Source organism: Phyllobates terribilis, unplaced genomic scaffold (assembly GCF_046119375.1).
Source record: "Phyllobates terribilis strain yellow unplaced genomic scaffold, ASM4611937v1 Scaffold_5__5_contigs__length_657084704, whole genome shotgun sequence".
Taxonomy (NCBI): Eukaryota; Metazoa; Chordata; class Amphibia; order Anura; family Dendrobatidae; genus Phyllobates; species Phyllobates terribilis.
This window is the reverse complement of record NW_027362765.1, coordinates 295642231-295668824: the sequence shown is the minus strand read 5'-3', so window position 1 is coordinate 295668824 and position 26594 is coordinate 295642231. Positions and strand designations below refer to the sequence as shown.

General features: G+C 44.9%; 1 protein-coding gene across 1 annotated transcript in view; it reads left to right on the top strand.

Annotated features, from left to right (window-relative positions):
- GDF10 (growth differentiation factor 10) overlaps nt 1–24018 on the top strand; it is a 29362-nt gene extending 5344 nt beyond the window's left edge. Inside the window, exon 3 of the mRNA XM_073684343.1 lies at nt 19607–24018. Within this exon, the coding sequence (XP_073540444.1) occupies nt 19607–19798 (192 nt within the window). The 3' untranslated portion in view covers nt 19799–24018. The remainder of the gene's footprint in view (nt 1–19606) is intronic.
- Nucleotides 24019–26594: the final 2576 nt, after the last annotated feature.

Below are 26594 nucleotides of genomic sequence, written 5' to 3'. Positions count from 1 at the left end.
ACCACTGATGGCCTATGCATAGATCAGTTTGATTGGTAGGGTTCAAACCTATATGGACCAGCAGTATGAAGGCAACACAAGGTTAGCTCCTCAATGTTTGTATTATTATTGTATTAGCCCTGGTTGTCCTCCTTAGCCTAATTTTTGTTCTCATATTTTCTGAGCCCTAATCATTCCCGAATAACCTATTACATTTTCCAAACTTGTAACAACTGACATTTATATAACATTAGTAGGACACTAAATCGATCCCTCTAGAGGCTTTACTTAAAGGGAACCTGACAGCTGATACATGCTGCCCGATCCAAAGGAAGCATGTGTCAGACACTGGTTGTATGATTTCAGCTAGATATGTAACGCCGCAGCGTTTCAAAGAAAATCATAGTATAATAATCACTTGGGACCAAGTCACACAGCAGAATATTCGGAAAGGTGATTTCTCCCCACCTGCTATTAATGACTAACAAGTCTTTCCCTATGCATGCAGGAAGAGACTTGTCAGTCACTGGCAGCGGGCGGAGAGAAGCCTTCGGGGACTTGCCTTTCCGTCTAATCTCCAAAGCAGCTCAAAGCATACTGGCTTTTAAAGTATGCTATTCTCTGAAATGTGGCTGAAATCCTACGTGTCTGAAATCATGCAACCAGTGTTTGATACAAGCTGTCTGTGGATCGGGCAGCATGTCCCAATGTCAGGTTCCATTTACAGCTCCTGACCTCCAAAGTAAACATTGGCATAAGTGGCACTTCCATGACATGATTCAACAGAGAGCCTGTCACTTCTCTGTTAAGCAGATAATGCTGTGCCATGATACAACATGTAAAGTGGTTGTAATGTGAAACTTCACTTCAAAGAACTGAGTTTGAGTCAGTCTGTATGTTAAAATTGTTTCTAGGGACTACCATATTGCTGGTTGTCTATATAGCATATTAGTGAGGGTCTGACTCTTGACACATTTTGTAGGCATTGTTCCTGAATTTGAAGTTAAAGGGTTATACCCAGAATCACAATGTTGTGTTATAATTATGTACACATACATATAATAATTTGTGTCAATATAACTTATTTATAAATCTGTCCTATTTTGCTCATATCACTACCCAAAGGATGCTCCTCCAGACTACATCTAACCTCAAGTTGTGATTGATACCAATCTGTAGTTCCAGAGCTCCTTGTGGATAATGCTCAGTGAGTGTGGTCTCTCTCAGCTGGCTTCCAACCAGCATAGATCTGCTTTGCCTGAGTGTATTATACCTTTACACACAATCTGCCTGAATCATTTTATGTTTTGCCACACAGTACAGTGCATCAGTATATCTGCCTGTGTGTCTTCACAACATTGCTTTGCTGGTTTCCAGCAGAGCTCAACTCTCCTGCACTCCTCTCTATCCCCACAAAAGAGTTTGCAATAACTAGGCTCAGAAGAGACTAGACACCAGTTTAGATAAGCTGTGTTTGATGCCCTTATGGGGCTTGTCAAAAGCACGCAGGTGATGGAAGGAGGGGGTCTGTAGCACTCAGGAAAAGCAGGGTGCTGCTGGGAAATGTAGTTTTAATAGATAAGAGTAGGACAGCCTATTCAGCTATGTAAAGCTGGATGCACAGAGCGTCTGCTAGAGATAAAAAGGATAAAAAGGCACAAGAAAGAAATGTTATATTGGACTTAGTCTTTATATTAACAACGAATATACATTTTCTGTGCTTTGTGAAAAATAATGTGATTGTGGGAATAACCTTTTAAGCCCCATTCACATTAATGACTGAGCTGCAGTGACTCTCAGTAACAAGCACAGTCACTAACAAAGTTTGTGAAGCTGTGATATTTTAATTGTCAGGTAAGTGCAGCTACTCTCAATTCCACAAAAAAACATGTATATTTATTTTAATAGGGAAAGGGCAACAAGTCTCTAGAAAGATGGTCATCTCCATTAAATTAACTAACTGGTCAAGGAACATCATTGTTGCTTAGCAACACCTGTTATGAGAGCCAAGTGCTTGGCGGTGATGCCTGTTGTAAATGTCTATGTATATCCTTGCTAGTTACACATGGTCTTTCAAAATAACACTCATCACAGAAAGTGAACAAAGCATTAAAAAAAATCTTAGCAATACCTTCCACAAACTTTTCTATTTCATCAATCCTATTTCATATCATGTTATTATTAAAAATGAGAAATGTAAAGAATTCGCTGTGAGTCTCAGGAGCTCAACCACATCCCGTCTTTTCCTCACTGTTCTGTGTGTGACTGTAAGATAACTGACTGCAGCATAAGCCTCTCTGCTGTGCCCAGTTTGTAGTGGGACAAAAATCTCAATGCATCGCCCTATTGGCTTAGAGGTGGGGGTGACCTTTTGAAGCCTATACCATGTATAGCCATATAGAAAAACAGGATGAACATGAGCATTCCCTTCTTACCTCCGCACCCCTGGTATCTCCAGTATTAGATCAGAAAGACAGGGTTGATAGCAGTGTGAGCAGCCTCTTCTTACCTCAGCAACCCTTGTATCTCTAGTATTAGATAAGATAGGCAGGGTGGATAGCAGTGTGAGCAGCCTCTTCTTACCTCAGTACACTTGGTATCTCAAGCATTAGATAAGATAGGCAGGGTGGATAGCAGTGTGAGCAGCCTCTTCTTACCTCAGTACACTTGGTATCTCAAGCATTAGATAAGATACGCAGGGTGAATCACACTGTGAGAAGCCTCTTATTATCTTGGCACCCCTATACTCTCCAGTATTAGATCAGAAATAGAGTGACAGCAGTTTGAGCAGCCTTTTCTTACCTCATCATCCTGGTATCTTCAGTATAAGATAAACACAGAGGTGGCAGCAGTGTGAGCATCCTCTTCTTACCTTATCACCCATAATATCACCAGTATTAGATCAGATATAGTGAACAGCAGTGTGAGCAGCCTCTTCTTACCTCAGCACCCCTGGTATCTCCAGTATTAGATCAGATAGACAGGGTGGACAGCAGTGTGAGCAGCCTCTTCTTACCTCAGCACTCCTGGTATCTCCAGTATTAGATCAGATAGACAGGGCGGACAGCAGTGTGAACAGTCTATTCTTACCTCAGCACTCCTGGTATCTCCAGTATTAGATCAGATAGACAGGGTGGACAGCAGTGTGAGCAGCCTTTTCTTACATCAGCAATTCTGGTATCTCCAGTATTAGATCCAATAGACAGATGAACCGTGAAGTATGGCTGTCTGAACCTTGGTTTAGTGTTACATTTATAATTTATACTGGGTGGTTATTAACATGTTAAACTATATATACATATGTGCTCACCCTCCATTTAGTGGAGTTCCTGAATCTTGACAGATTCACTAAAAATTATTAGTCCACATATACAGATCACTATGCCATTGATGTGCTGCTCCATAAATGTAATCTGCATCTGTATTCTGCTGGCAAATTTTTAGGGCAATAGAAGAATTTTCTGACATATATGAAGAATTGCATTACCGTCTAATACCAGATAAGACACAGCCTACGATGGTGTCGCTGTGCCTGTAAACTGTCTGCTTGTTATTCTTTATATAACATGGGGGTGGTCAGTCACATTCTTTTTAAGCAGCTCTTGAATCTGTCACCAGGTTTATGCTTCCAATCTGAGGGAAACATAGGGGCAGAGACAGTGGTCCTGATTTGTCATTTGCAATTTCTTGATGTCACTTTTCTTCTTTTGTCGTGTTGTATTCGCTGACATTTTTGTGCCAAATTCTTCAAAATGGCGTATGTGGTTCAAAAATGCACTTTTTTGATTTTTAATTGTTTTTTGCGACTATTCGGCTCCAAAAATTGCAAAACCTTTAAAAAGTCGCACAGTTGTTAAAAAATGCATCAAATTGAAAACTCAACCAGAAAGCTTACTCTAGGCACTGACTGAAGTGAGATGAATCCCCAAAAAATGTGACTTTGGGTTAAAGTTGCATTTCACGAATCTGTGTAAAACATCTGGATAAGCAAAGTTGTTGAAGAAAAAATTATAAAAAAAAGACTTAAAAAAGTAAGGCTACTTGAATAGTGGCACATAACCTAAAGAGAATAAGGTGCAAATACTAAAACTAATAAAAAGGAGCAAATTAACAAGAGCAATGAAGAATCCCAGGCAATGGTTCCAGCGCTGTGTCACTTACTGGGCTTCTTGCTTTAGTTTTGATAATGTGCCTGTTGTATCTGCTAGTCTTCCCATTGATGAGCTCTGTCTAACCCTGTCCATGCCATTGATTGACAACTTTCTGCCTATATTGTCCAAAGAGGAAAGTTACCAATCAATGGTGGTGGTAAATAGCCAGAGCTAATGAATATCACAGCCTACATATCAACTGAGAGTACTAACAGAGATATAGCATATTAAACAGTGTTTTATCAAAACTATAGCAAGAAGCTAAGTGACCCATGGATAGAATCAGGGATTCTGCCCCAACTCTATGCTCCTATCAGACGGGCAGCATAAATCTGGAGACAGATTCTGTTTCAATCTAATGGAGTACAGGGCATGTAGTGTAGAGATTGAAGAGTCGTAGGTAAGGAATACTTCACCAGTTCCCACTAATTTTACCCCAAGCCTGTTTGATTAGATTTCCTGACCACACAGTCCTACTCATTTGAATGGAGCAGTGTTCCAGCTCCCTGCATAATGAGTGGCCAGGAGAACAGACATGTTAAGTTGCTACATTAGAGATGGTGCAGATGCTATAACACAAATAGGTAGGGAATTCTGTGGAGGGCTGCTGGGGCCAGGCTGTCTCAACACATGTAGGTGTCTCTGTTACTCTGAAGGCTAGGACATTTCAGACATTTATAGCATATCCATAAGATATGCCCAAAAATTGTCAGATAGATGCAGACCCCAATAGTGAGACCAGCATCTATCTCGGAACGAGGCCTCTTCATTCACCAGGAATGGAGCAGTGGCCGCACACGTGTGTCCCTCTTAATTCACTTGTATGGGGGTTCTGAAAATTGTCTCTCCATCCCTGGAGGCAGGCGACAAGGCCTCGATCTTGAGATAGGGAATGTCACTGGGACCTGCATCTAATTGTGAATAACTCTTAATGAAATTAAATTATGTGGCATCCAAATCAGCAATCTATAAGTGTGCCACCGGCTGCCACATCAGAAGAAATATGAAACTAATTAAGACACTAATTGGTCAATCCTTTCTGCAGTAGAGGTACATGCCACTCTGTCCTCCACCCTTCTAGCTACAACCCTTCCATATAGGACCATCTTATAGGGTGATTCTTCCCAAGAAGCAATGTTGGGACATGAGGATCAACCTGTATGATGTATCCGTTTATAATTCACCTTTACATTATTAAACACTTGGCAAAATATGGCAAGTAGTGGGAGGATAGGAGTAGTAGTCTGCGCTTCTGATGTAATTCAAGAATCCAGAAGACGTACAGGATTGACCATGCAGTTTATTCAATCTCAACTCCTTTCGAAGTTAGACCAACTTCTTCACCAGGAGAACCACAATATTGGTTTTACCCTTCACCTATGCAAATTTGTCCATCGGATAAGACCCTATTGCACTTGGTGTTCCCTTGTTTTCACTTGGTGAAATATGGAACAGAATCGTCCAAGCACTTACACTATAGAACAGCACCACCCAGTGGATAAAGGAGCACATGAATGTCATGGCCTGTAACAAATGAATGGACGCCCTGAGAGCTCATGGCTTTCAGGTATGTGTAGCTGTAATACTGTACTCATAGACTTCTATGGGACCTTACCAGGGTTGCCAACCATCTGTAAAAATACAGAACTTTTTTTAGCCTTGTCAGTAAAAAAAAATAAGGGGTCCTTGATGTTTTGAAGCTGAAGAAATTTATACAAATTACTTTGACTTTAAATATCATCATACAACAGTTTGCAGTGACTGTACTGCTCCTCATATCAAAATTATGGGCTGCAGACATACCACTGTGTCCGTGATTTCTTGATAAGCTGTCCAGGAAAAATAAAAATGTCAAGCTGGCAACCTTGGACCCTGCTGCATCTCCATAGGCCTCGGAATTCACGTCGCAGCACTAAAGTGCTGATTCTAGAGGGTATATATGTGTAAGACATGTAAGTTAAGAGCAAGAGGCCTGTCCTAGAGTGTTTTCTAATTCTTAAGTGAAGTAGTCATCATTGTGTGACACAAGATGGGTTTTGTTCTTGTTTGTAGATTCATCTTCTCCCAAGGGGGCAATCATGTTTTAAGCAGACCTTTATAAGTCAGGCCTATGCCTTAGGGGCCTGTATCCATTCTGGAATTTAAAGGAGTAGTATACCAAGGCAGCAGTAATTATTCCCGTTTTTTCAGGACCATAAAGTTTGTACTTTATAGGTTGTCATTATGAGGGGAATTCCTAGAGTGTGGAGGATGGGTTTAGTAATTTCACCATAACATGTTCAGAGATCTGCCAAGCTCACACATTAGGGCAGGGGCATAGCATAAGATTTGCACAAGTAGTAACTGGACCATCTACCACCAAATATTAAATGGCACATAGCAGGTAAAGTCATGTTACAGATTTTTCATAGGCATCTCATACACTATTAACTCCTTACTGGGTGTATTTTGTCACTCAGAGGGATTGTCTCAAAGACATTAAGACATATTGTTAGCATATGTCACAAGTAGGGATGAGCCAACCTGAACTGTAAAGTTCAGGGTTCGTACCACATACCTAGCTTCCAGTATCGAACTCCAAACACTGACTTTTTCCCAGAAGTCTATTTTATTGTTCGTGTTCGGTGCTGACTAAAGTTTGTTGAAAGGCTTCAGCGCTGCCAGTCAACAGGTTTTTAGGCTGTGGGACTTCCGGAGCCATCACAGCCATGCCAAGTATTGGCACCGCTGTGATTGGCCGGTGCAACACGTGACCCGGCCTGTATAAATGCCGGATCAAGGGTGGTGCCGCCATTGTGCTCTGGCTAGCATAGAAACAGTGTAAAATAAATAAATAAAAACATTTAAAAAAACGAAGTGGGGTCCCCCCTATTTTTAATAACCAGCCAAGGGAAAGTAGACAGCTGTGAGCTGGTCTTATTATGCTGGGAAAGGGCCAATACTCATGGACCTTCCCAGCGTATTAATATCAGCCCTCAGCTGCCTGCTTTGCCTTTGCTGGTTATTAAAAATGGGGGATCCAAAAAAAATAACGTGTGGCCCCCCCTTTTAATAACCTGCTAAGGCAAAGCAGACAGCTGGGGGCTGATATTAATAGGCTGGGAAGGTCCATGGATATTTTCACCTTCCCTGCCTAATAAGACCAACCCTCAGCCGACCCAGAATTGGCGCATCCATTTGATGCACCAATTCAGCTCGGTTCTTACGGATTGCCCATGTGCAGTGGCAATCGGGGTAATAGTTTTGGGGGTTGATATCAACTGTGTAATGTCAGCTGGCATCAAGCCCAAGGGTTAGTAATAGAAAGGTGTCTATCAGACTCCACCATTACTAACAACTTATTTAAAAATAAAAAGACACGCACACAGGAAAAAAAGTTTATTTGAATAAAGACTCCCCGACACATTCCCTGATTTACCCATTTATTATTAAAAAATAATCCCAGTAGCTCCAACATAATCCAGCGATTCTCTCCTGAAACCTTTGGAGCGTCGTTCTGAAAACGACGCTTCATAGGTTACTCGCGGTCATGCCTCATCATCTCCTGTGAGACATGACCGCTAGTGACCTACGGAGCCTCGAGAACGTTACTGACGTCATCGCTCATGAGATATGACCGTGAGTTACCTATGCAGCATCGTTCTCAGAAAGATGTACAGAACCAACTGGACACCAAGGTGCAAGTCTATTTCCTGGCGCAGATACTACTTTCTTTTAGCAGTCACAGTAAATAGACTTAAGACCTTTGTGACTAGGGATGAGCAGACCTGTGGAAGTTCGGGTTTGTCGGGTTCGGTCGAACTTTAGTCCAAAGTTCGGTTCGTGTACCAGAACTTGACCCCGAACCCAAACCCCATAGATGCCAATGGGGGCCCGAACTTAGGTGCTGTAAAATGGTCGTGGTAAGGGCTAGGGGGCTGCAAAAGGAAGCAAAATGGGGTTAAGAGCAGGAATAAACAAATTATATGGCTGCATCTGTCTTTTAAGTTTGATTACACGCAACTGCATTGTGTGGGGAAAGTTTACAATATATAGTGATACTCACCTCTTCAAACTTATTTTGCTGCATATCCAAAAAACCTTGACTTGTCATAAAAGGCATGCACTACAGGCAGACCATTCCTGCCTAGTCTGCCAATATCATGTCTACTGAGGTGTGACTAAGATTCCCTGATCTGGCCTCATTTTCTCCTCTCAGAACTTTGCATCCTACTGCTGTTTGTGAATGCAGGACTTCTTACACACGCACTGTGACCCAAAGGCTCCAGACATGTGCAGTGGACCTCTAACTACATGCCAAAATTGCAGCATTCAAATGAAGCCGCAGGATGCAAAGTTCTGGGAGAATAGATCAGGGACCACGGTCACGTCTTAGTGGGCGTGCTATCGGCAAATGGGTATTGACTGGTCCGCCCATAGTGCATGCCTTTTCGACTAGTCAAAGTCCTTTGGAAGTGAAGCAAAAGAAGTTTGCAACAGTGAGTATCAATATATACTGTATATTTTCCCCACACAATAGGGTTGCCTGTAATTAGCCTTACAAGACAGATGCAACCATATAATTTGTTTATAAGTGTTGATCCAGCTGTGACTTTCCCTTTAAAGTTTTTATTAAAAACTCAGCAAGGGGCTTATCTACAAAGAGTGAAGAGGCAGCAGTCACACTCAGGCATGGAGACTAAGGAGACCCCAAATTAGTGCTAGTTTAAATGGAACATGATGGTGAACGGGGGGCAGTTTTACTATTTTTGCATTAAAGCCACAGAGCTTAAATAATTATTTCCAAAAATCACGAAGTGGTTTTATAATAATGTAAACATGTACAAGTTATATATCCCTTTGTTCCAATATAAGTAATTTTTTTTAAAATCTGCCTCAATTTGCATATATCACCTCCCCAAAGGATGGCCTCCAGGCTCTAGTTACCCTCCTGTGTTTCTAGACAATTATTCCTAGTGCAGTGTCTCTGATCTGGATTCCTGCCTCCTGAACTGACAAGGTGTAATCTACTTTTAGAATATACTCTGTGCTCCTCTACACTGTATGCTCGTGTACATGTGACGCCCAGCTGCGCTTGGAATCACAAATCCTAGAAGGGTGTTGACGCGCCCCCTGGGCCATGTTGTTAGGGATACCCGGAGCCGGATCAGATGGGGGTTGTAGTCTCCGAGTGGCTGTGACCCGGTCCGTGCCCAGGGTGTCAAACTCAGTGTGTGGCAGTCCTACAGATGTTATTAGAGTTCTTTGTGTCGACTACGCCACCCGTTGATTTGCGGTCAAAAGGCCGCCGCTGCAGCAGGGTCCGCTGAGGCTGTTGGTATGTGTGCAGCTTTGGTAGTATAACCCCCAACGGGAGGGGTATAGCCTCAGGGGGTCAGATGTAGAGGATGGTGGTTGTGAAGGTGCAGGATGAATCAGCAAGAAGACTCAGAGTCGGGCTGTGCAGTTCAGGGGTTTTTACTTACGGGTGTTCTTATGGTCACTCTGGCCTGAAGCGACCACCCGAGCCGTGCTGCGTCCACCAGGTCCTGGACTCGGCTAACCCCCAGGCAGTTCTGGAGCGTGGTCCTGAGCTCCTGTCTGACTTTCCCTCTCTTCTGGCCGTTCTCACCAGGGATCCACCTATGTCCGGCTCCCTCGGGTCTCTTGGTGGGTACACCTCCTCTGGGTTCCCTGACCCTATACTTGGTCTGCCTTCCTGGTGGATGTAGTGAGGGTCGTGGCAGATCCTGCCCACGACCTCCGGTCTCTGGCTAAGGTGTGCTTTTCTCTCTGCCAGCTTGGGATCCGGTACCCTGTTGCCAACTCTTCACCCTCTGATCTAATTTTGGGTTCTTGGAGTTCCCTCTTGTTTTCTCTGGGTCCTTCAGACTCCTCTCTCTCTCTTGGCCTTGGAGCTGGGCCCAGCCGGAACCACAACTCCCTGTCAGCCCTTCTGGCTGAGCTTCTCTGCTCTGCTCCTCTGACTAAACTCTGACAGACTGACTCACTCTACAAAAGACCCTGTCCTAAGATGGTGCCCACCTTATATACTCCCTCTATGTGTGAGCTCAGGTGACCAGCACCCAATGAGCTCCTAGCATTACCCAGACTGCTCCCCCTATCTGCCCCTACACTACTGGGATGTTCCACCCCCCTCCCACTCCAGCCAGGAACAGACACTGTCGTACCTGCACATTTCTCTAGTGGGAGTACCATCGGTCTGTCCCCCGGAAATGGCATGTGTGTAGTGCATGCAGCTAACTGAGCTCAGTTCCACACTCCATCCTTACCCGGGAGTGGAATATCACACCTCTGGGTTGAGGTGCAATACCCCTGTAGCAGCCGAATCCTCAGGGTGCTACAGTGTATTGACGGATTCCTCCACAAGAGGCCCCCATAACCATTCACACATCTCCACCTTCCACCTCAGACCACCAGAGGGAGCCCGTAAGGGATATAAATAGGGAAGGTGGAGCCAGGCAGTTCAGTTCCTCTGGAGAGTTCAGCAAGTACAACCCTGAATGCAGAGTCGAGCTCAGTTAGTCTAGACTGGAGTTGACAGAAAGCAAACCTGTTGAGAGAGTTCCTGCAGTGCAAAAGCCTGAGAGAGGTCAGTCTGCAGTGGAGCGCGTTCTAGACTCAGTCGTAGCTCAGAGTAGTGAGCTTTAGGTGTGCCGGCGCCATAAGATCGGTGAAGCGCGGCAAGCTGCCGTTAGTGTGAGTAGCCTAGTGAGGGCCGGAGTACGCCGAAGGCGAGTGAAGAGTTAGTTCATAGGGGGCAGAGGAGCTTAACTAGCTCACCCCGAAGAAGAATATACCGGACACCGGGTCCGAAGTTTACCGGGATCTCTATGACCCAGTAAGATACAACCGGAATCCCTGGGGAACTACAAGTCCCAGGATCGCTAAAGTGCTGATACGTAACAGAGCCAGGAGACACATAGGCCCGCAGCTAAGGTGCGTGTACTCCAAGAGAAGGCCCTACCACAAGGTCAGCCAGCGCAGGACAGAGACAAAGTTAGGCCTAGCTCCAGGCAGGTCAGAAACTTACTACGCAGAGGCAAGAAACAGGAGGCCCTACACCTGCTCATTGGGGAGGATCCTGACATGCACCCTTCACCCTACAATGTTCCGGGATGTGCCTGAATTTCCATCAGTAAAAGGTACTGAAGTGACTACCGTGTCCGTCCCCGTTCTTGCCCTGATCCGGCTGGGTCGCGTCTGTCCTGCATATCCCCTTCTTACACTGCCCTGAGGCCTAGCTCCACCTGTGGGGAGCTATACCATCGAGCTGCCTTATCATCGGCCTCAGTGGACTGAGCAGCGCTGGTAATCCTCACCAGAAGCCACAGGTGGCGTCACAAACTCTTTCTTAAAATTACTAAATAGCCACCGCGACATCCTTAAGGCTAAAGGCCCGGGTAACCGAGTAATCCCCATCCCCCTGGGCAAGTCATACAGTCCCCTATCTGGCAGATTTCTAGCATAGCACAACTTTCCTGCACTCCTCCACAACGGAGCTTCCAATAACAAAGCAATGCCGCACTGAAGTGTGTTTGTTGACCGTTGCTGACAGATTAGTGATGTGAAGCTGTAAAGGCTGCTCTGTCGAGGCCTATGGCAGAAGATTATCCTTTGTTATATGGATCAACAGAGCAGCATTTGCAGTTTCACATCACTGATCTCTCAGCAGCGGGCAACTAACACAGCTCAGCTCTGCCTAGTAATCACAAGCTCTGTTGCAGAGGACTGCAGGAAAGTTGTGCTCTTCTAGAAACCATCTAACAATTATGTAAAAAAATTATGTAAAAACACATCGGCAGCTACACTGATGTAGATGGCAGAAGATAAAATTGGCCAGGCAGAGTACTGTACAAGAGCAGAGAGTGAACAGAAGCATAATGTGAATTCTAAGCTTAGATTAGCTTTATGATGATTCAGAGAGATAACTAAAAAAATTTTGTTTGTTTTTTTATTTCGCCTTCCTGCTGCAGAGATATTAGTAATAAAAGCCTTTACATCCAATGAATTAACAATTGTCAAGTGTGGGTTATTAGATAGTCTTCACAGGGGGTAGGCATTTCTTCTACCGGTACGATGCTGACCAATCATAAGAAGGCAGCAACACACTGGAGAAAGAACACGCCCCAACAATAGCTTAGAGCAAGTTTCTCAGTGTGTGATATGTAATGATACAGCTATGATCTTTTGGTCTCCAGGTCTAACATCCTGCATTATTATAAAGTCCTGGGAGTTATCAAGGTATCATTTTATTCAGATGCTTAGGAAGGTTGATCCTACTGATAGATTCTCTTTAACTCATTAGGTGACAAATACTTTCTAATTTCTCCACAATAAAGAGGTGAAAATAAATAAACACAAAGAACGTTTTACTCTGCTCTGCAGCCACCATTAGATTGTGTGTCCAGTTCAACATGAAAGATTTTAGGAAAAGTCCTGTTTAACAATAAGCTTGCCTTTATTGTGCTTGTGAAAAATAATGTGATTGTTAGGCTATGTGCCCACGATGCACAAATGCTGCATATTTTTTCCGCTTCTCCCTGGCAAGAAAAACGCATGCAGATTTTACATGCATTTTTCCCGCCAGGTAGAAGCGTTTGTCAAGCGTTTTTGCAGCATTCCTGCATGCGGGTTTTCAAGCGATTTTAGCATCACTTGGAAAGTGCTTGACAACTTGGTTACACTATATAAATCCATGCAACCGGCATGGATTTATAGTAGTGTGACCAAGTAATAGTTAAAAAAAAAGAATAAGAATGGTGAAGAATAAAAAATAAAGATTATACTTACCTTCCGATGGCCCCCGGTCTCCTTCTCTGCTCCGTCCGGTCTCCCCGGTGTCTCTCGGTGGTGTGAAGGACCTGCGATGACGTCATTGAGTCATGTGACAGGTCACTCAACCGCCGACGTCAGCGGTCGCGTGACCTGTCACATGACTCAATGACGTCATGTCAGGTCCTCACACCACCGCGAGCCGCCCAACACACCGCACGCATCGCTGAGGAGACTGGGGGACATCAGAAGGTGAGTATAATCTTTATTTTTTATTTTCAATTCTTTTTTTTACAGGTACTATGGTACCCAGGTCTGGATGAGAGTCTCCTCTTCTCCAGACCAGGGTACCATCCGCACATTGAACCGTGTGATATCCGCATGTGCAGATGCAGTGATGCGGATGTCATGCGGTCCAATGCAAGTCAATGGCGGCGATTACGCTGCGTGTCCGCAAAATTAATGGACATGCTGCGTATTGTTCCACAATGATAATCTGCAGCGGAAATTTCCGCAGCATGTGCACAGCAGATGCGAATTATCATTGGGGACCATGGGGCACGTATTACCAATCGTTTATCCGCGTCAAAAACGCTTGAAAAACGCATAGTGGGCACGCACCCTAAGAATAACGCTTTAAAGAGTGCCTATCATCTATGCGTGACTGCTATTTTTATTGAAGAAAACAATGGACAGCCACACACAAATGATTTATCAAGATATGACTGATTAAAAAATGCAGTAAATAGTTCCTAATCACTGTCTAAAGCAGGGGTCTCAAACTCAACTGGGCATATGGGCCGCACACGGAAAAACATTTAATTTGGGGGGCCGCATTATTTGCATGACAAAGTGACATTTTTAGTGATACCATTTTATTTTCTATACACCTTTTGAACTGGTCCTCATCTTGCAGACATGGTCTCCCCTCCAGGTCCCCCATATTGCAGACATGGTCTCCCCTCCAGGTCCACCATATTGCAGACATGATCTCCCCTCCAGGTCCCCCATATTGCAGACATGGTCTCCCATCCAGGTCCCCCATATTGCAGACATGGTCTCCCATCCAGGTCTCCCATATTGCAGACATGGTCCCCCATCCAGGTCCCCCATCCAGCAGACATGGTCTCCCATCCAGGTCCCCCATATTGCAGACATGGTCCCCCATATTGCAGACATGGTCCCCCATCCAGGTCCCCCATATTGCAGACATGGTCCCCCATCCAGGTCCCTCATATTGCAGACATGGTCCCCCATATTGCAGACATGGTCCCCCTTCCTGGTCCTTATGTTGCAGACATGTCCCCATCCAGGTCCCCCCCCATACTGCGCACAGGGCCGCCCTCCCATACTGCGCACAGGGTCCCCGTCCCCCCATACAGCGCTCAGGGTCCCCCCCCATACTGCGCTCATGGTCTCCGCCCCCCATACTGCGCTCAGGGTCCCCGCCCCCCCATACTGCGCTCAGGGTGCCCGTCCCCCCATACTGCGCTCAGGGTCCCCGCCCCTCCCCATACTGCGCTCAGGGTCTCCGTCCCCCCCCATACTTCGCTTAGGGTCCCCGTTCCCTCCCATACTGCGCTCAGGGTTCCTGTCCCCCCATACTGCGCTCAGGGTCCCCGTTCCCTCCCCATACTGCGCTCAGGGTCCCCGTCCCCCCATACTGCGCTCAGGGTCCGTCCCCCCCCATACTGCGCTCAGGGTCCCCGCCCCCCCCATACTGCGCTCAGGGTCCCCGTCCCCCCCCATACTATGCTCAGGGTCCCCGTCCCCCCCATACTGCGCTCAGGGTCCCCGTCCCCCCCATACTGTGCTCAGGGTCCCCGTCCCCCCCATTCTGCGCTCAGGGTCCCCGTCCCCCCATACTGCGCTCAGGATCACCGTCCCCCCATACTACGCTCGGGGTCCCCGTCCCTCCATACTGCGCTCAGGGTCCCCGTGCCCCATACAGCGCTCAGGGTCCCCGTCCCCCCCATACTGTGCTCAGGGTCCCCGTCCCCCCCATACTGCGCTCAGGGTCCCCGTCCCCCCCATACTGTGCTCAGGGTCCCCGTCCCCCCCATTCTGCGCTCAGGGTCCCCGTCCCCCCATACTGCGCTCAGGATCATCGTCCCCCCATACTACGCTCGGGGTCCCCGTCCCTCCATACTGCGCTCAGGGTCCCCGTGCCCCATACAGCGCTCAGGGTCCCCGTCCCCCCATACTGCGCACAGTGCCCCCCCCCATACTGAGCACGAGTCCCCTGTGCTGTATTTCACATGACAGAGAAAGAAAAAAAAAAGATTCTCATCTGTCCTCCGTTCCCACGGCATCCTTTCTGCACCTGTGGCCCGCAGGCACAGACCCCGTAACGATCGCGGCTCTCTCCAGCAGCCGCCGACATCAGCGCTGTAGTGCAGTGTATTGCCGCGCAGAGACCGGCTCTCTGCACAGCAATACCAGTGTCAGCCGCCGGCCTATCAGAGGCCAGCATGTGACATCTGCGCATGGCAGTGATGTCATACGCCGCTGGGATGCAGGGGTCAGCTGCTGGCCTCTGATAGGCCGACGGCTGACACTGGTATTGCTGTGCAGAGAGCCGGTCTCTGCGTGGCCATACACTGCATTACAGCGCTGATGTCGGCGGCTGCTGGAGAGAGCCGCGATAGTTACGGGGTCTATGTGCCTGCGGGCTGCAAGAAGCAGCCGAAGGGGCCGCATGCGGCCCGCGGGCCGCGTGTTTGAGACCCCTGGTCTAAAGGATCTGACTTTCATAAAGAAGTAGAATCCAAAATTCTGAGATCTGGGATTCTTATATCACATGCTGCCAATTGTTTTTTTTTTTTAAAATAAAAAGAGAGGTCACTAGTGATGAGCGAGCACTAAAATGCTCGGATACTCGCTGCTCGGGTCGAGCAAATTGGAATACTCGGGTGCTTGACCCGAGCAATGAGCCCAATGTAAGTCTATTAGAAACTCGAGCATTTTTCAGGCGGCTCCCCCCGGCGGTCTGCAGAGGGCCTAAAAATTGCCCAAATCGATGGGAACAGTGCTCAAATGACATGGGAACAGCATGGGGAAGACCACTGGAAGCATCTCTGACTTCCAGATCACTGCTGTCAACAACGTTATCAGAGTATTATGCCACTTTTACGGACTCACAATAAAACAAAAACGAAACCAAAATGGATTTTCCTGGGAAATATGTTAAGGAACATCCTTTCCAGGGTAATGACTTGTATATAAGGCAAAATAAATAACCAAAAACAAAAATACTCCTCCACACTTTGGGCTATGTTCACAGGTAACGTTTTTGATGCGTTTTTTCACTTTTGCATTGCTTTCAACCAAGACAAATGCATTCACCAGGAAATGTTATTTTAACATTTTACAACCTTATCTGGCGATGTGGTGTGTGACACATCATCAGACACATGCATACAGTGCTGAAAAGACATGGGAACAGCATGGGGAAGACCTCTGGAAGCATCTCTGACTCCCAGGTCACTGCCTAAAAGTGTGCCCATCATAAGTGATCCTTGGCGCATGCGAAGATGCCTCCCGCCATGCACCTGTCGTTGCAGACTTGCAACAGTCACCGTCTACGTCCTTGTCCCAGTGCAGCGTTCAGTTGTCCATACCCCATTCTTTGGAATGCAACCGCAAGTATGCAGCCAGCCACCCACCCACAGGCTGCAATACTATACTGCCAAATTTTTGACAGCTGCTTGCACTTGAAATGTTGCCTTTTAGACTCGTGGAGGTGGAAGCTTTTCATAACCTCATGCCAGCGGCTGCCGGGTGTCCATACTCGGTCCCCAGCCATCACTGTTTCTCCCGGTGTCGTCTCCGCCTTCCACAAGCACGGGTCCCACAACATTACCCGTGCCCTCCCCAGTGCAGTTACTGGGAAGGACCGCCTAACCACAGACACGTGGACAGGTGAATGTGGCCAGGGACGGTACGGAGCCAGTCCACAGCTTTTTTTTGCTGAGTTGTATTTCACCACAGCCATATTCCTTAGCTTGGTGAAAGGACTTGGGAAACCATATCTACCCAGCTGTCATTTCTCCCAGGAAGTCCTCTAAAGCTGCTTTCACTTGAAATGTGGCCTTTTAGGCTCGTGGAGGCGGAAGCTTTTCATAACCTTATGCTGGCAGCGGCCAGGTGTCCATACTCGGTCCCCAGCCGCCACTGTTTTTGCCGGTGTTGTCTCCGCCTTCCACAAGCACGGGTCCCACAACATTACCCATGCCCTCCCCAGTGCACTTACTGGGAAGGACCGCCTAACCACAAACACGTGGACAGGTGAATGTGGCCAGGGACGGTACGGAGCCAGTCCACAGCTTTTTTTTGCTGAGTTGTATTTAACCACAGCCATATTCCTTAGCTTGGTGAAAGGACTTGGGAAACCATATCTACCCAGCTGTCATTTCTCCCTGGAAGTCCTCTAAAGCTACTTTCACTTGAAATGTGGCCTTTTAGGCTTGTGGAGGCGGAAGCTTTTCATAACCTCATGCCGGCAGCGGCCAGGTGTCCATACTCGGTCCCCAGCCGCCACTGTTTTTCCCGATGTCGTCTCCGCCTTCCACAAGCACAGGTCACACAGCATTACCCGTGCCCTCCCCAGTGTACTTACTGGGAAGGACTACCTAACCACAAACACGTGGACAGGTGAATGTGGCCAGGGACGGTACAGAGCCAGTCCACAGCTTTTTTTGCTGAGTTGTATTTCACCACAGCCATATTCTTTAGCTTGGTGAAAGGACTTGGGAAACCATATCTACACAGCTGTCATTTCTCCCAGGAAGTCCTCTAAAGCTGCTTTCACTTGAAATGTGGCCTTTTAGGCTCGTGGAGGCGGAAGCTTTTCACAACCTCATGCCTCGTTGTCCATACTCGGTCCCCAGCCGCCACTATTTCTCCCGGTGTTGTCTCCGCCTTCTACAAGCACGGGTCCCTGAACATTACTGCTGGTACTTTTCTGTGGGAATCTGCTTGCCTCCTACCAGCCTGGAATATTTCCAGTAAACTATGGTACGACGCCATGGTATTAGCACTGCCCCCAGTACCAGTAGCAAAGCCTTCCCCAATTTCCTTCTCAGGAATTTTATTTGGTAGACTGAGTGGCTGCCCAAATACATTAGTTTATCACAAAGGAGCTGAAAATAGAGTGGCAGTAGGTGCAAGTTTCTCCAGCCTGTTAGATATAAGAGGGTGAATGGCAGCTCACTGGATCAGTGCTTAGCACTGAAGCCTTGCAGCGCTGGGATCCCGGGTTCAAATCCCAGCAAGGACAACATCTGCAAGGATTTTGTATGTTCTCCTCGTGTTTGCGTGGGTTTCCACCTCAGTAAAAAAGCAGCCATAGAGTGTCAGCCAGGTCTGATATAGACCCGATGACGCTATGCGGCCAGCCAATCACTGTAATGCCACAACCAACATGGCTATGGCATTACAGCGAGTGGCAGGCAATCCCTGCATGTTCATTGGCTCTGTAAAGAGCACCAAACATGCAGGGAGGAGACCTGAGCTCCTGCCGAGCGACCTCGAAAATACACGGCAAGCGCCGAGCATCTTGAGTAGTGAGATGTTCGGGCGAGCAGTAGCGAGCATGCTCGCTCATCACTAGAGGTCACACACAGATAATAGGCATATAATAAAGCTACATCTTTGGAAAACAGTTTATTAATATAAATATATCCTCAAAATAACCCAGGGATCCCTTCAGAAAATACAGCATAGAACCAAAAAAGAAAAAAAATGAAGGAACAGTGTTCCTTCACTTTTTTTCTTTTTTGGTTCTATCTTTGGATAACAGTATTGGTAATGTAACAGTTGTCACAATAATAGTTGTGCTGGATTTAGTCTGACTCTGCTGCTCTGTCACATTACAGCTGCATATTTACCAGTACTTAAATCCATGACATATTTTAAGCCCTACTCCCATCCCGCCTCATAACCACCCAAAATATCTAAACATGGCCCTTTTAATTCAAGTTAAAGGCAAAAATGTAATGGTTAATGCTAAGTTCCCACATTTTTCAACATTGTCTCATGTACTTCATTTGTCATCTTCTCCTAAATATATATATTAAAAACAAGCAAAAAAACAGTACAAGTGTGAAATAGGCTTGAACCTTCGAAGCAGATGCTCAGGGAGATATGTGTCCATCCCATAGATCTTAACAGCTCATTTACATATTTAGAAAAATGGGGATTTCTGTGGAACATGACATTGGATCGCAGATATCAAGGTATCAATTTATTCAGCTTCCTAGCACCTACATGCCCATATAGATGGCTTAGGAGGGTGGATCCTACTGATAGTTCCCTTTAAATGTCCACTTTGGAGCGATTTTGTAGCTGCAAGATGTTAGGCAGTAGGTTACCGTGACTGAGCAGGCTAGAACAGGGTAGACAGTACAGCCTGGACTGGTCAGAGGAAGGTGTAAGAAGGTTGGCTGGGATGGAATGTAATCTCACATCAGGACTATTTTTACAGAATTTGTGCCACTATGAGGTATATTTGGTATTGCAGCTCATATCACTTCAAGTAATTAGGATTTATGTGCAATACCAGACACAATCTATGGACAACAGTGTTCTTATTTTTTTTATATAATTTTGGATCTTTCCTTTAATTGTTAATAGGGGTTTAAGAATACATTTGTTACCACTTTATGTCTTACATGACTTCCCATTTTGCTCCTCTCTCATAGGTGGTGCGCCCCTCGAACCATGCAACAATACAGAGCATAGTCAAGGCTGTTGGCATCATTCCTGGAGTCCCAGAACCGTGCTGTACACCTGAAAGAATGAGTTCCCTAAGTGTCCTTTTCCTGGATGAAAGTCGAAATGTGGTACTGAAAGTGTACCCCAATATGTCAGTGGAGAGTTGTTCCTGCAGATAACGCAATACTGAGGTCTACCGCAAAGTCATTACTACGAGGCCTTCAGAGCCTCTTTTTTTCCTCTTTCCTATACAATTTGTCACAGTGGACAGGACACAAGTGTCATTGTAAGGAAATGGATTTTCTTTGGAAGGAAAAAAGCAAAAACCTAATATATTGGGGAAGATGCAAATAGTTCCCCTATATTTTCCTTCAGGGACATCGTGGTATGAGGGAACCATACACCTACAGCTTGAGAAATGAATGAACCTGATCTAGAGATGGCATTCTCATCTTACACTTTACAGGAGTGGATTTCTACTCTTTATGTTAAAAGGTGATGGCGATTCTGGGTGTTCTATGTGTATAGTATATATTTCTTGTACAGCCATATTGTTTGCAGTGACATTTTATACAGGGTTACTCTGAAAAGAAGTATGCCATAGAAAGTCAAGGTTTACCTCCAGCTATGGGCATCTGTTGTACGGAATAATGTCTTAAGATATTTTTATGTGCGTCATAACTCTGCGCTTCTAATGTAGAAGATTCTGAGCTTTGTTTTTACCTTCACAAAACCATAAAGAAATATGAAAAAATTCTGTCTGTGAGCAATTGCCTCTTGGGAAAAGGTGATTGCAGACATTTATTTCCCCAAACTCTATGCAAACTGGCAGCGATCCATGTCCACACTGCCAGGTTTCCTGCTGGTCTCTGCTTCTTCTCCTTGGGATGGGACACCATTACTGCAGCCGGAAAGTAGAGATTGGTGGGGGAACTGGGAAACGTCAATATGGGTGAGATCGGGGATTGTTGCTGTGAGAATTGATTGTCTTATTTCTTTATTCAAACCTTCTTTTTAAGTGGGAAGAGGGAGGTAAGCAGCTGCCAAGCACTTTCCCCCAACATCATCTCTGACCCCCATACATATAAACTGCCCGTGCGGACGGCTTTGCTCTAAGGTTATGTGCACACGAGTATTTGCAGAGGAGTTTTCTGCACTAAAAACATGTCTCTTGGCAGTAAGAATGCAGCCTACAGTATGCGTGTTTTTGATGTGTTTTTACTTGCATTTTAATGCATTCATTTAAATGGGTAAAAATCGCAGCAAAAATGCGGAAAGAATTGACATGCTACAGATTTGAAAGAAATGCGATGTAAAAAAGGCAGCATGTGCATGACATTTCAGAAATCTCACGCAGTTTGCTAAAAAACACTGCAAATACTCAACGTGTGCACAAGCCCTAATGTGTATAGGAGGGCCTTAAGGTTTGTAGATGCACCCCTCTACCCTTAGCACTTATAGGTTAGCATTATAGCTGTACAGTTGTTTTTTTATTAATAATATATATATATAAGTTTTGTAAAACATCCAAATTTTACATGACATAAAATAGTCTCAGCAGTCAGACCCGTAAAAATTAGGTCAGTGTTCTATATGCGGTATTATAGAAATATTCTCCCCTAGAGGTAATACTAGGTAGCTGTAATAGTGTAATCATTTCATAGTACAATGCCCTATGGAAGAACAGAATGGTTGATAGAAGCCTAAGCATGCCGTATTACAGTTCTCTTCGGAGGTTGCATGAAGTTGTAATACGCGCCTATAATACACGCATGCTCATCCTCAGAAGCAGGTTTGACATGGCTGTCTCCAGTCGCTATGTTGAGGGATGGTAGATCTAATGATTGATTTAGTTTGTATGAATTACTATATCCTCTAATTAATGTGTACAGATCTAGTCATCTGGTTGGTGAAAAGTGAATGGCCGCCCTTACCTAAATTGGTTCACAATTCGGTGCTATTTATGGTCTTAAACGGAATCTGTCAGCAGGTTTTTGCTTAGAACACCATAATGTAGGGCAGAAAGCCTGATTCTAGGGATGTGTCACTTGTTCAGCAGCTTGCTGTAGTTTCAATATAATCTGTGTTTTATCAGCAGGAGATTATCACTGTAGGACTTGGTGTTAAGTGCCGGGCAGTCCAGCTAATCTGTGTAACCCTGCCCTCACCATTGATTGGCAGCTTGCTGAAACTGTACAGTATACACAGGAAGCTGCCAATCAGTGATGTGGGCGGGGTTATACAGAACTCAGCATGTTGACCACTGCTACATCTACAGCAGAGAAAACAATGATTCTATCAAAACTGCATCAAGCAGCCCAGTAAGTGACAGATCACTGGAATCAGGGTCTTTGCCCCTAAATCATGCTGTTCTCAGATTTCATAGCTAAACTTGCTGACAGATGCCCTTTAAAGTATTGCTATAGTGGCATTGTTATAAACTGTAACATTCTTGCTGCTGACAGGCGTGTGTAGAGGGAGCATAGATGATTACTGCATATATTAACCTATTAATAACCAGGCCTCAAGAGGCGTTATTAACCTGTGAAATAATTTTCATTTTTTGTCTCTCCATATTTTAGCAGCCATAACTTTTTTGTTTTATCGCTGTCATGGCTCTATCAGGCTTTGTTTTATTTATTTTCATATTTACCTCAATAGGTGAAAAATCACCTCTTCGGGACATTACATTTTTTTTTTATTGCTCACTCTTGCACTGTCACTGGGGCATCTATAGGAGCCCCAGTTACAGGAAATAACACCCTCTGCTCTGTCACAAGACCCAGAAGACACCCGTCCATCATATGATTGCTGAATCCAACCGCAGCATCGGTATTGTCACGGAACAAGAGAAGACAGATGGACTGATAAACCCTCTCTGACAGCCAGAGAACTCAGCTGCTCCAGCTAGATTGTATGGCTGTTAATGCAGCAACGCTTGCCATCAAAATCTAATGGGTATTTTAAGATGTGTTTTAATATCGGTTAGCCACTGAAATGTCCTGATGATCAGTGGGTGGTCCGAGTCCTGAGACCCCCACCAAAGTGCAGTGATCATCAGACAGGTGCTGAGTTCAGGAGGTGTATGGGCTCATAAACTCTCTGCTGATCCCATTCATGTGCTGTACGCACACTCCTGCACTCCTGACAAGTCTTTTGAGTGATCCGTGGGGGTGTCAGCAACCAGACTGAAGGGGATTTCAGTAGATAACGCAAATTAAAAAACATCTTAAAGTGTGGGTACACTTTAAAGGCTCTGTCCAACTTTTTGTTTAGCTATGGATTGATTAAAAATAATGAACAAAGGCATAGTCACCTTCCAGCAGCCCCGGGTCCAGCGTAGGCTGCTCCGGTGGTTTCATTGTTTGCCCCGTTCAGCATCAGTTGGTTGTAAGATGATGCTGTCTTCTAATCACGTGACCGCTGCAGCCAATTACAGACTTTCAAAGCCGACGGAGCCTTTTGAAGCAGCCTGTGCAGTATCCGTAGGGTGGTGGAAGGGCAGTAAGCCTCCATTTATTATTTTTGATCAATCCATTACTAAAAAACAAGTATTTTACTGTTGGACAACCCCTCTATATCAGTAGTAAAGCAGCGTGCAGTAAGCTCATCAGCTCCTTCTAGTGGTGTGTGTTGGTAGCCAGAATCTGCCTATGCTGGAGAATTGTAGCACAATACGAGAAGAATGGAGCACCTATGCGGGAACGATATATTGAGAACATAATCAGCACATCCCGTTACCAGGTGGGGATATACTTCAAACAGTATCTCATATTTTCCAGGTAGGAATATTTTAGAATATGATGTAAATAAGACGCTGACGGTTTACTATAATGTCACATTGAGGAAATACCCCTTAACCCCTCCCTGTCCTGTGATTATTACACAGCAGCAAATATGCACTTACAGAGGTTCTCTGGTGAAATCAAGTAATTGCCTATCCTAAGGCCACGTTCACATGTTGAGTATTTGGTCAGTATTTTACGTCAGTATTTGTAAGCTAAAACCAGGAGTGTGTGATAAATACAGAAGTGGTGACGAGTTTCTATTATACTTTTCCTCTGATTGTTCCTCATCTGGTTTTGGCTTACAAATACTGAGGTAAAATACTGACCAAATACTGAACGTGTGAATGTGGCCAAATGGTATGAATTCAGTTTCAAGAATTCACATCACATGGGTCTCACAAGCCAGCTCCTACTTTATACCAGTATTAATGGCACAGCTGGTACTTTACACAGTGTATGTTGGATGAATCACTTTTCTATTACTGTTAGGTCATCGCTAGATGTATTTCTCGTAGGATTTTTTTGCATTGTGTCCATTGCTCTGAAGATGTAATTTATGTTCTTTATTAATAATATGTATGGAATATTTTTTTATTAGACGACTATATAATATGTATTCTGTCTATGTCATTCATAATAATGTTAAAGTATTTCTACAGTACACATGATCTAATAAAACTTACTCTTGTTTATTGTGTGTTTTTCTTACTTCTTATGAATGGTAGATATGACAGTCATAACAATAACAATAAATTTGTTGAAGGAGTTGTCAAGAACTGGAAAAAAAAAGTCTAGTCAATAGGCTGCATCAAGAATTACAGCTCTTCTCCATTTAATCTGTCATCAGGAGGATCGTCACGACAAGCACGGAGGTCTTCAGCAGTCCTCCAGCTGTAATGGCAATGCATCAGCCCCATCACAGGCGCGCTGATGGGTGTGTGGAATGACGCGCTCTCCTGCCGGTGCGTGTTGCATACCACAGTGATTGTCAGTGGTATTTAACTAGTTAACAGGTTGTTATAGGCACATGATGGCTGATTAAAACAGCTATCATCTGCAGGGAAAGAAGTGAACACGGCATGCAAGCCTGCTTTAAAGGCATGGGCACGACCTGGGACGTACATATACGTCGTATGTCCTGAAGGGGTTTTGGAGCTTCTCACTACGAGAACCCCTTTAATAAAAACTTCTGGCATGTCACTGTGACGTTCATGTTTATGGGTGTAGCCTGTCAAGGCCAGCTGCATAATTATCCTCTGTGACTACATTGGGAATTATTTTCACTTTCACATACTAACACTTAGTTCACATACTAACATTTTTGATACATTCCTTTCCTTACATGTACGCATTTGTGCTGAATCCATTTAGAAGGATCTTACTAAATATGGGCACGACACAATAAAAACAAAAATGGGCAAGTACTTTAAGGAAGAGCCCATTTACTTGTAGGGTAGACAATTAGAACAGCTAAGCTCTGTTCAATGAAAATGATTTGTTTAGGACAAGCAACTCAATAGTTACTGATAATGGTTAGTTGCAATGTGACTTTCACCGTTTGTTACTACCCTTTTTAGGCTATGTGCCCATGTAGCAGATTTGATGCAGTGCGTTTTTGCCTCTCTCTGGCAGAAAAAAACGCATGCAGATTTACATGCGTTTTTTCTGCCAGAGAGAAGTGTTTTTTCAGCGTTTTTACATGCATTTTCGCATGCGTTTTTTCAAGCACTTTTCCAAGCGATTTTGAGCATCACTTGGAAAAGTGCTTGACAAGTTGGTCACACAATATAAATCCATGCAACCGGCATGGATTTATAATGTGTGAACAACTTAGATGCTTTAAATGCAGCATCTATAGTAAAAAAAAAAGAATTAAAACGTTAAAAATAAAAAAAACCTGTATACTCACCTCTCAAGTCTCCTCCCGGCGGCGATCCTCTCACCTCGGCGTCCCGCGGTGTACTTTCAGGACCTGACATCAGCGGTCGTGTGACCATCAGCTGACTAAATTACGTCACAGCAGATCCTGCCAGTACATCGTGGGATGCCGAGGAGAGAGGACGCCGCCGGGAGGAGACCGGAGAGGTGAGTATACAGGTTTTTTTTAATTTTTAACTTTTTTATTTCTTTTTTTCACCGCGTGGTAGCCGGGATGAAGAGGAGTTGTAGTCTCCTCTTCATCCTGGGTACCACACGCACCGCGATTACGCTGCAAATTCGTGGCCATTGAATTTAATTGAAGCGCAGCAAATCCACATATACAGTGCTGGCCAAAAGTATTGGCACCCCTGCAATTCTGTCAGATAATACTCAGTTTCTTCCTGAAAATGATTGCAATCACAAATTCTTTGGTATTATTCTCTTCATTTAATTTGTCTTCAATGAAAAAAACACAAAAAGAATTTTCCTAAAGCCAAATTGGATATAATTCCACACCAAACCTAAATAGGGGGTGGACAAAAGTATTGGCACCCTTTGAAATATCATGTGATGCTTCTCTAATTCGTGTAATTAACAGCACCTGTAACTTACCTGTGGCACCTAACAGGTGTTGGCAATAACTAAATCACACTTGCAGCCCATTAACATGGATTAAAGTTGACTCAACCTCTGTCCTGTGTCCTTGTGTGTACCACATTGAGCATGGAGAAAAGAAAGAAGACCAAAGAACTGTCTGAGAACTTGAGAAACCAAATTGTGAGAAAGCATGAGCAATCTCAAGGCTACAAGTCCATCTCCAAAGACCTGAATGTTCCTGTGTCTTCCGTGCGCAGTGTCATCAAGAATTTTAAAGCCCATGGCACTGTGGCTAACCTCCCTAGAGGTGGACGGAAAAGAAAAATTGACGAGAGATTTCAACGCAAGATTGTGCGGATGGTGGATAAAGAACCTCGACTAACATCCAAACAAGTTCAAGCTGCCCTGCAGTCCGAGGGTACAACAGTGTCAACCCATACTATCCGTCGGCGTCTGAATGAAAAGGGACTGTATGGTAGGATACCCAGGAAGACCCCACTTCTTACCCCGAGACATAAAAAAGCCAGGCTGGAGTTTGCCAAAACTTACCTGAGAAAGCCTAAAACGTTTTGGAAGAATGTTCTCTAGTCAGATGAGACAAAAGTAGAGCTTTTTGGGAAAAAGCATCAACATAGAGTGTACAGGAAAAAAAAAGAGGCATTCAAAGAAA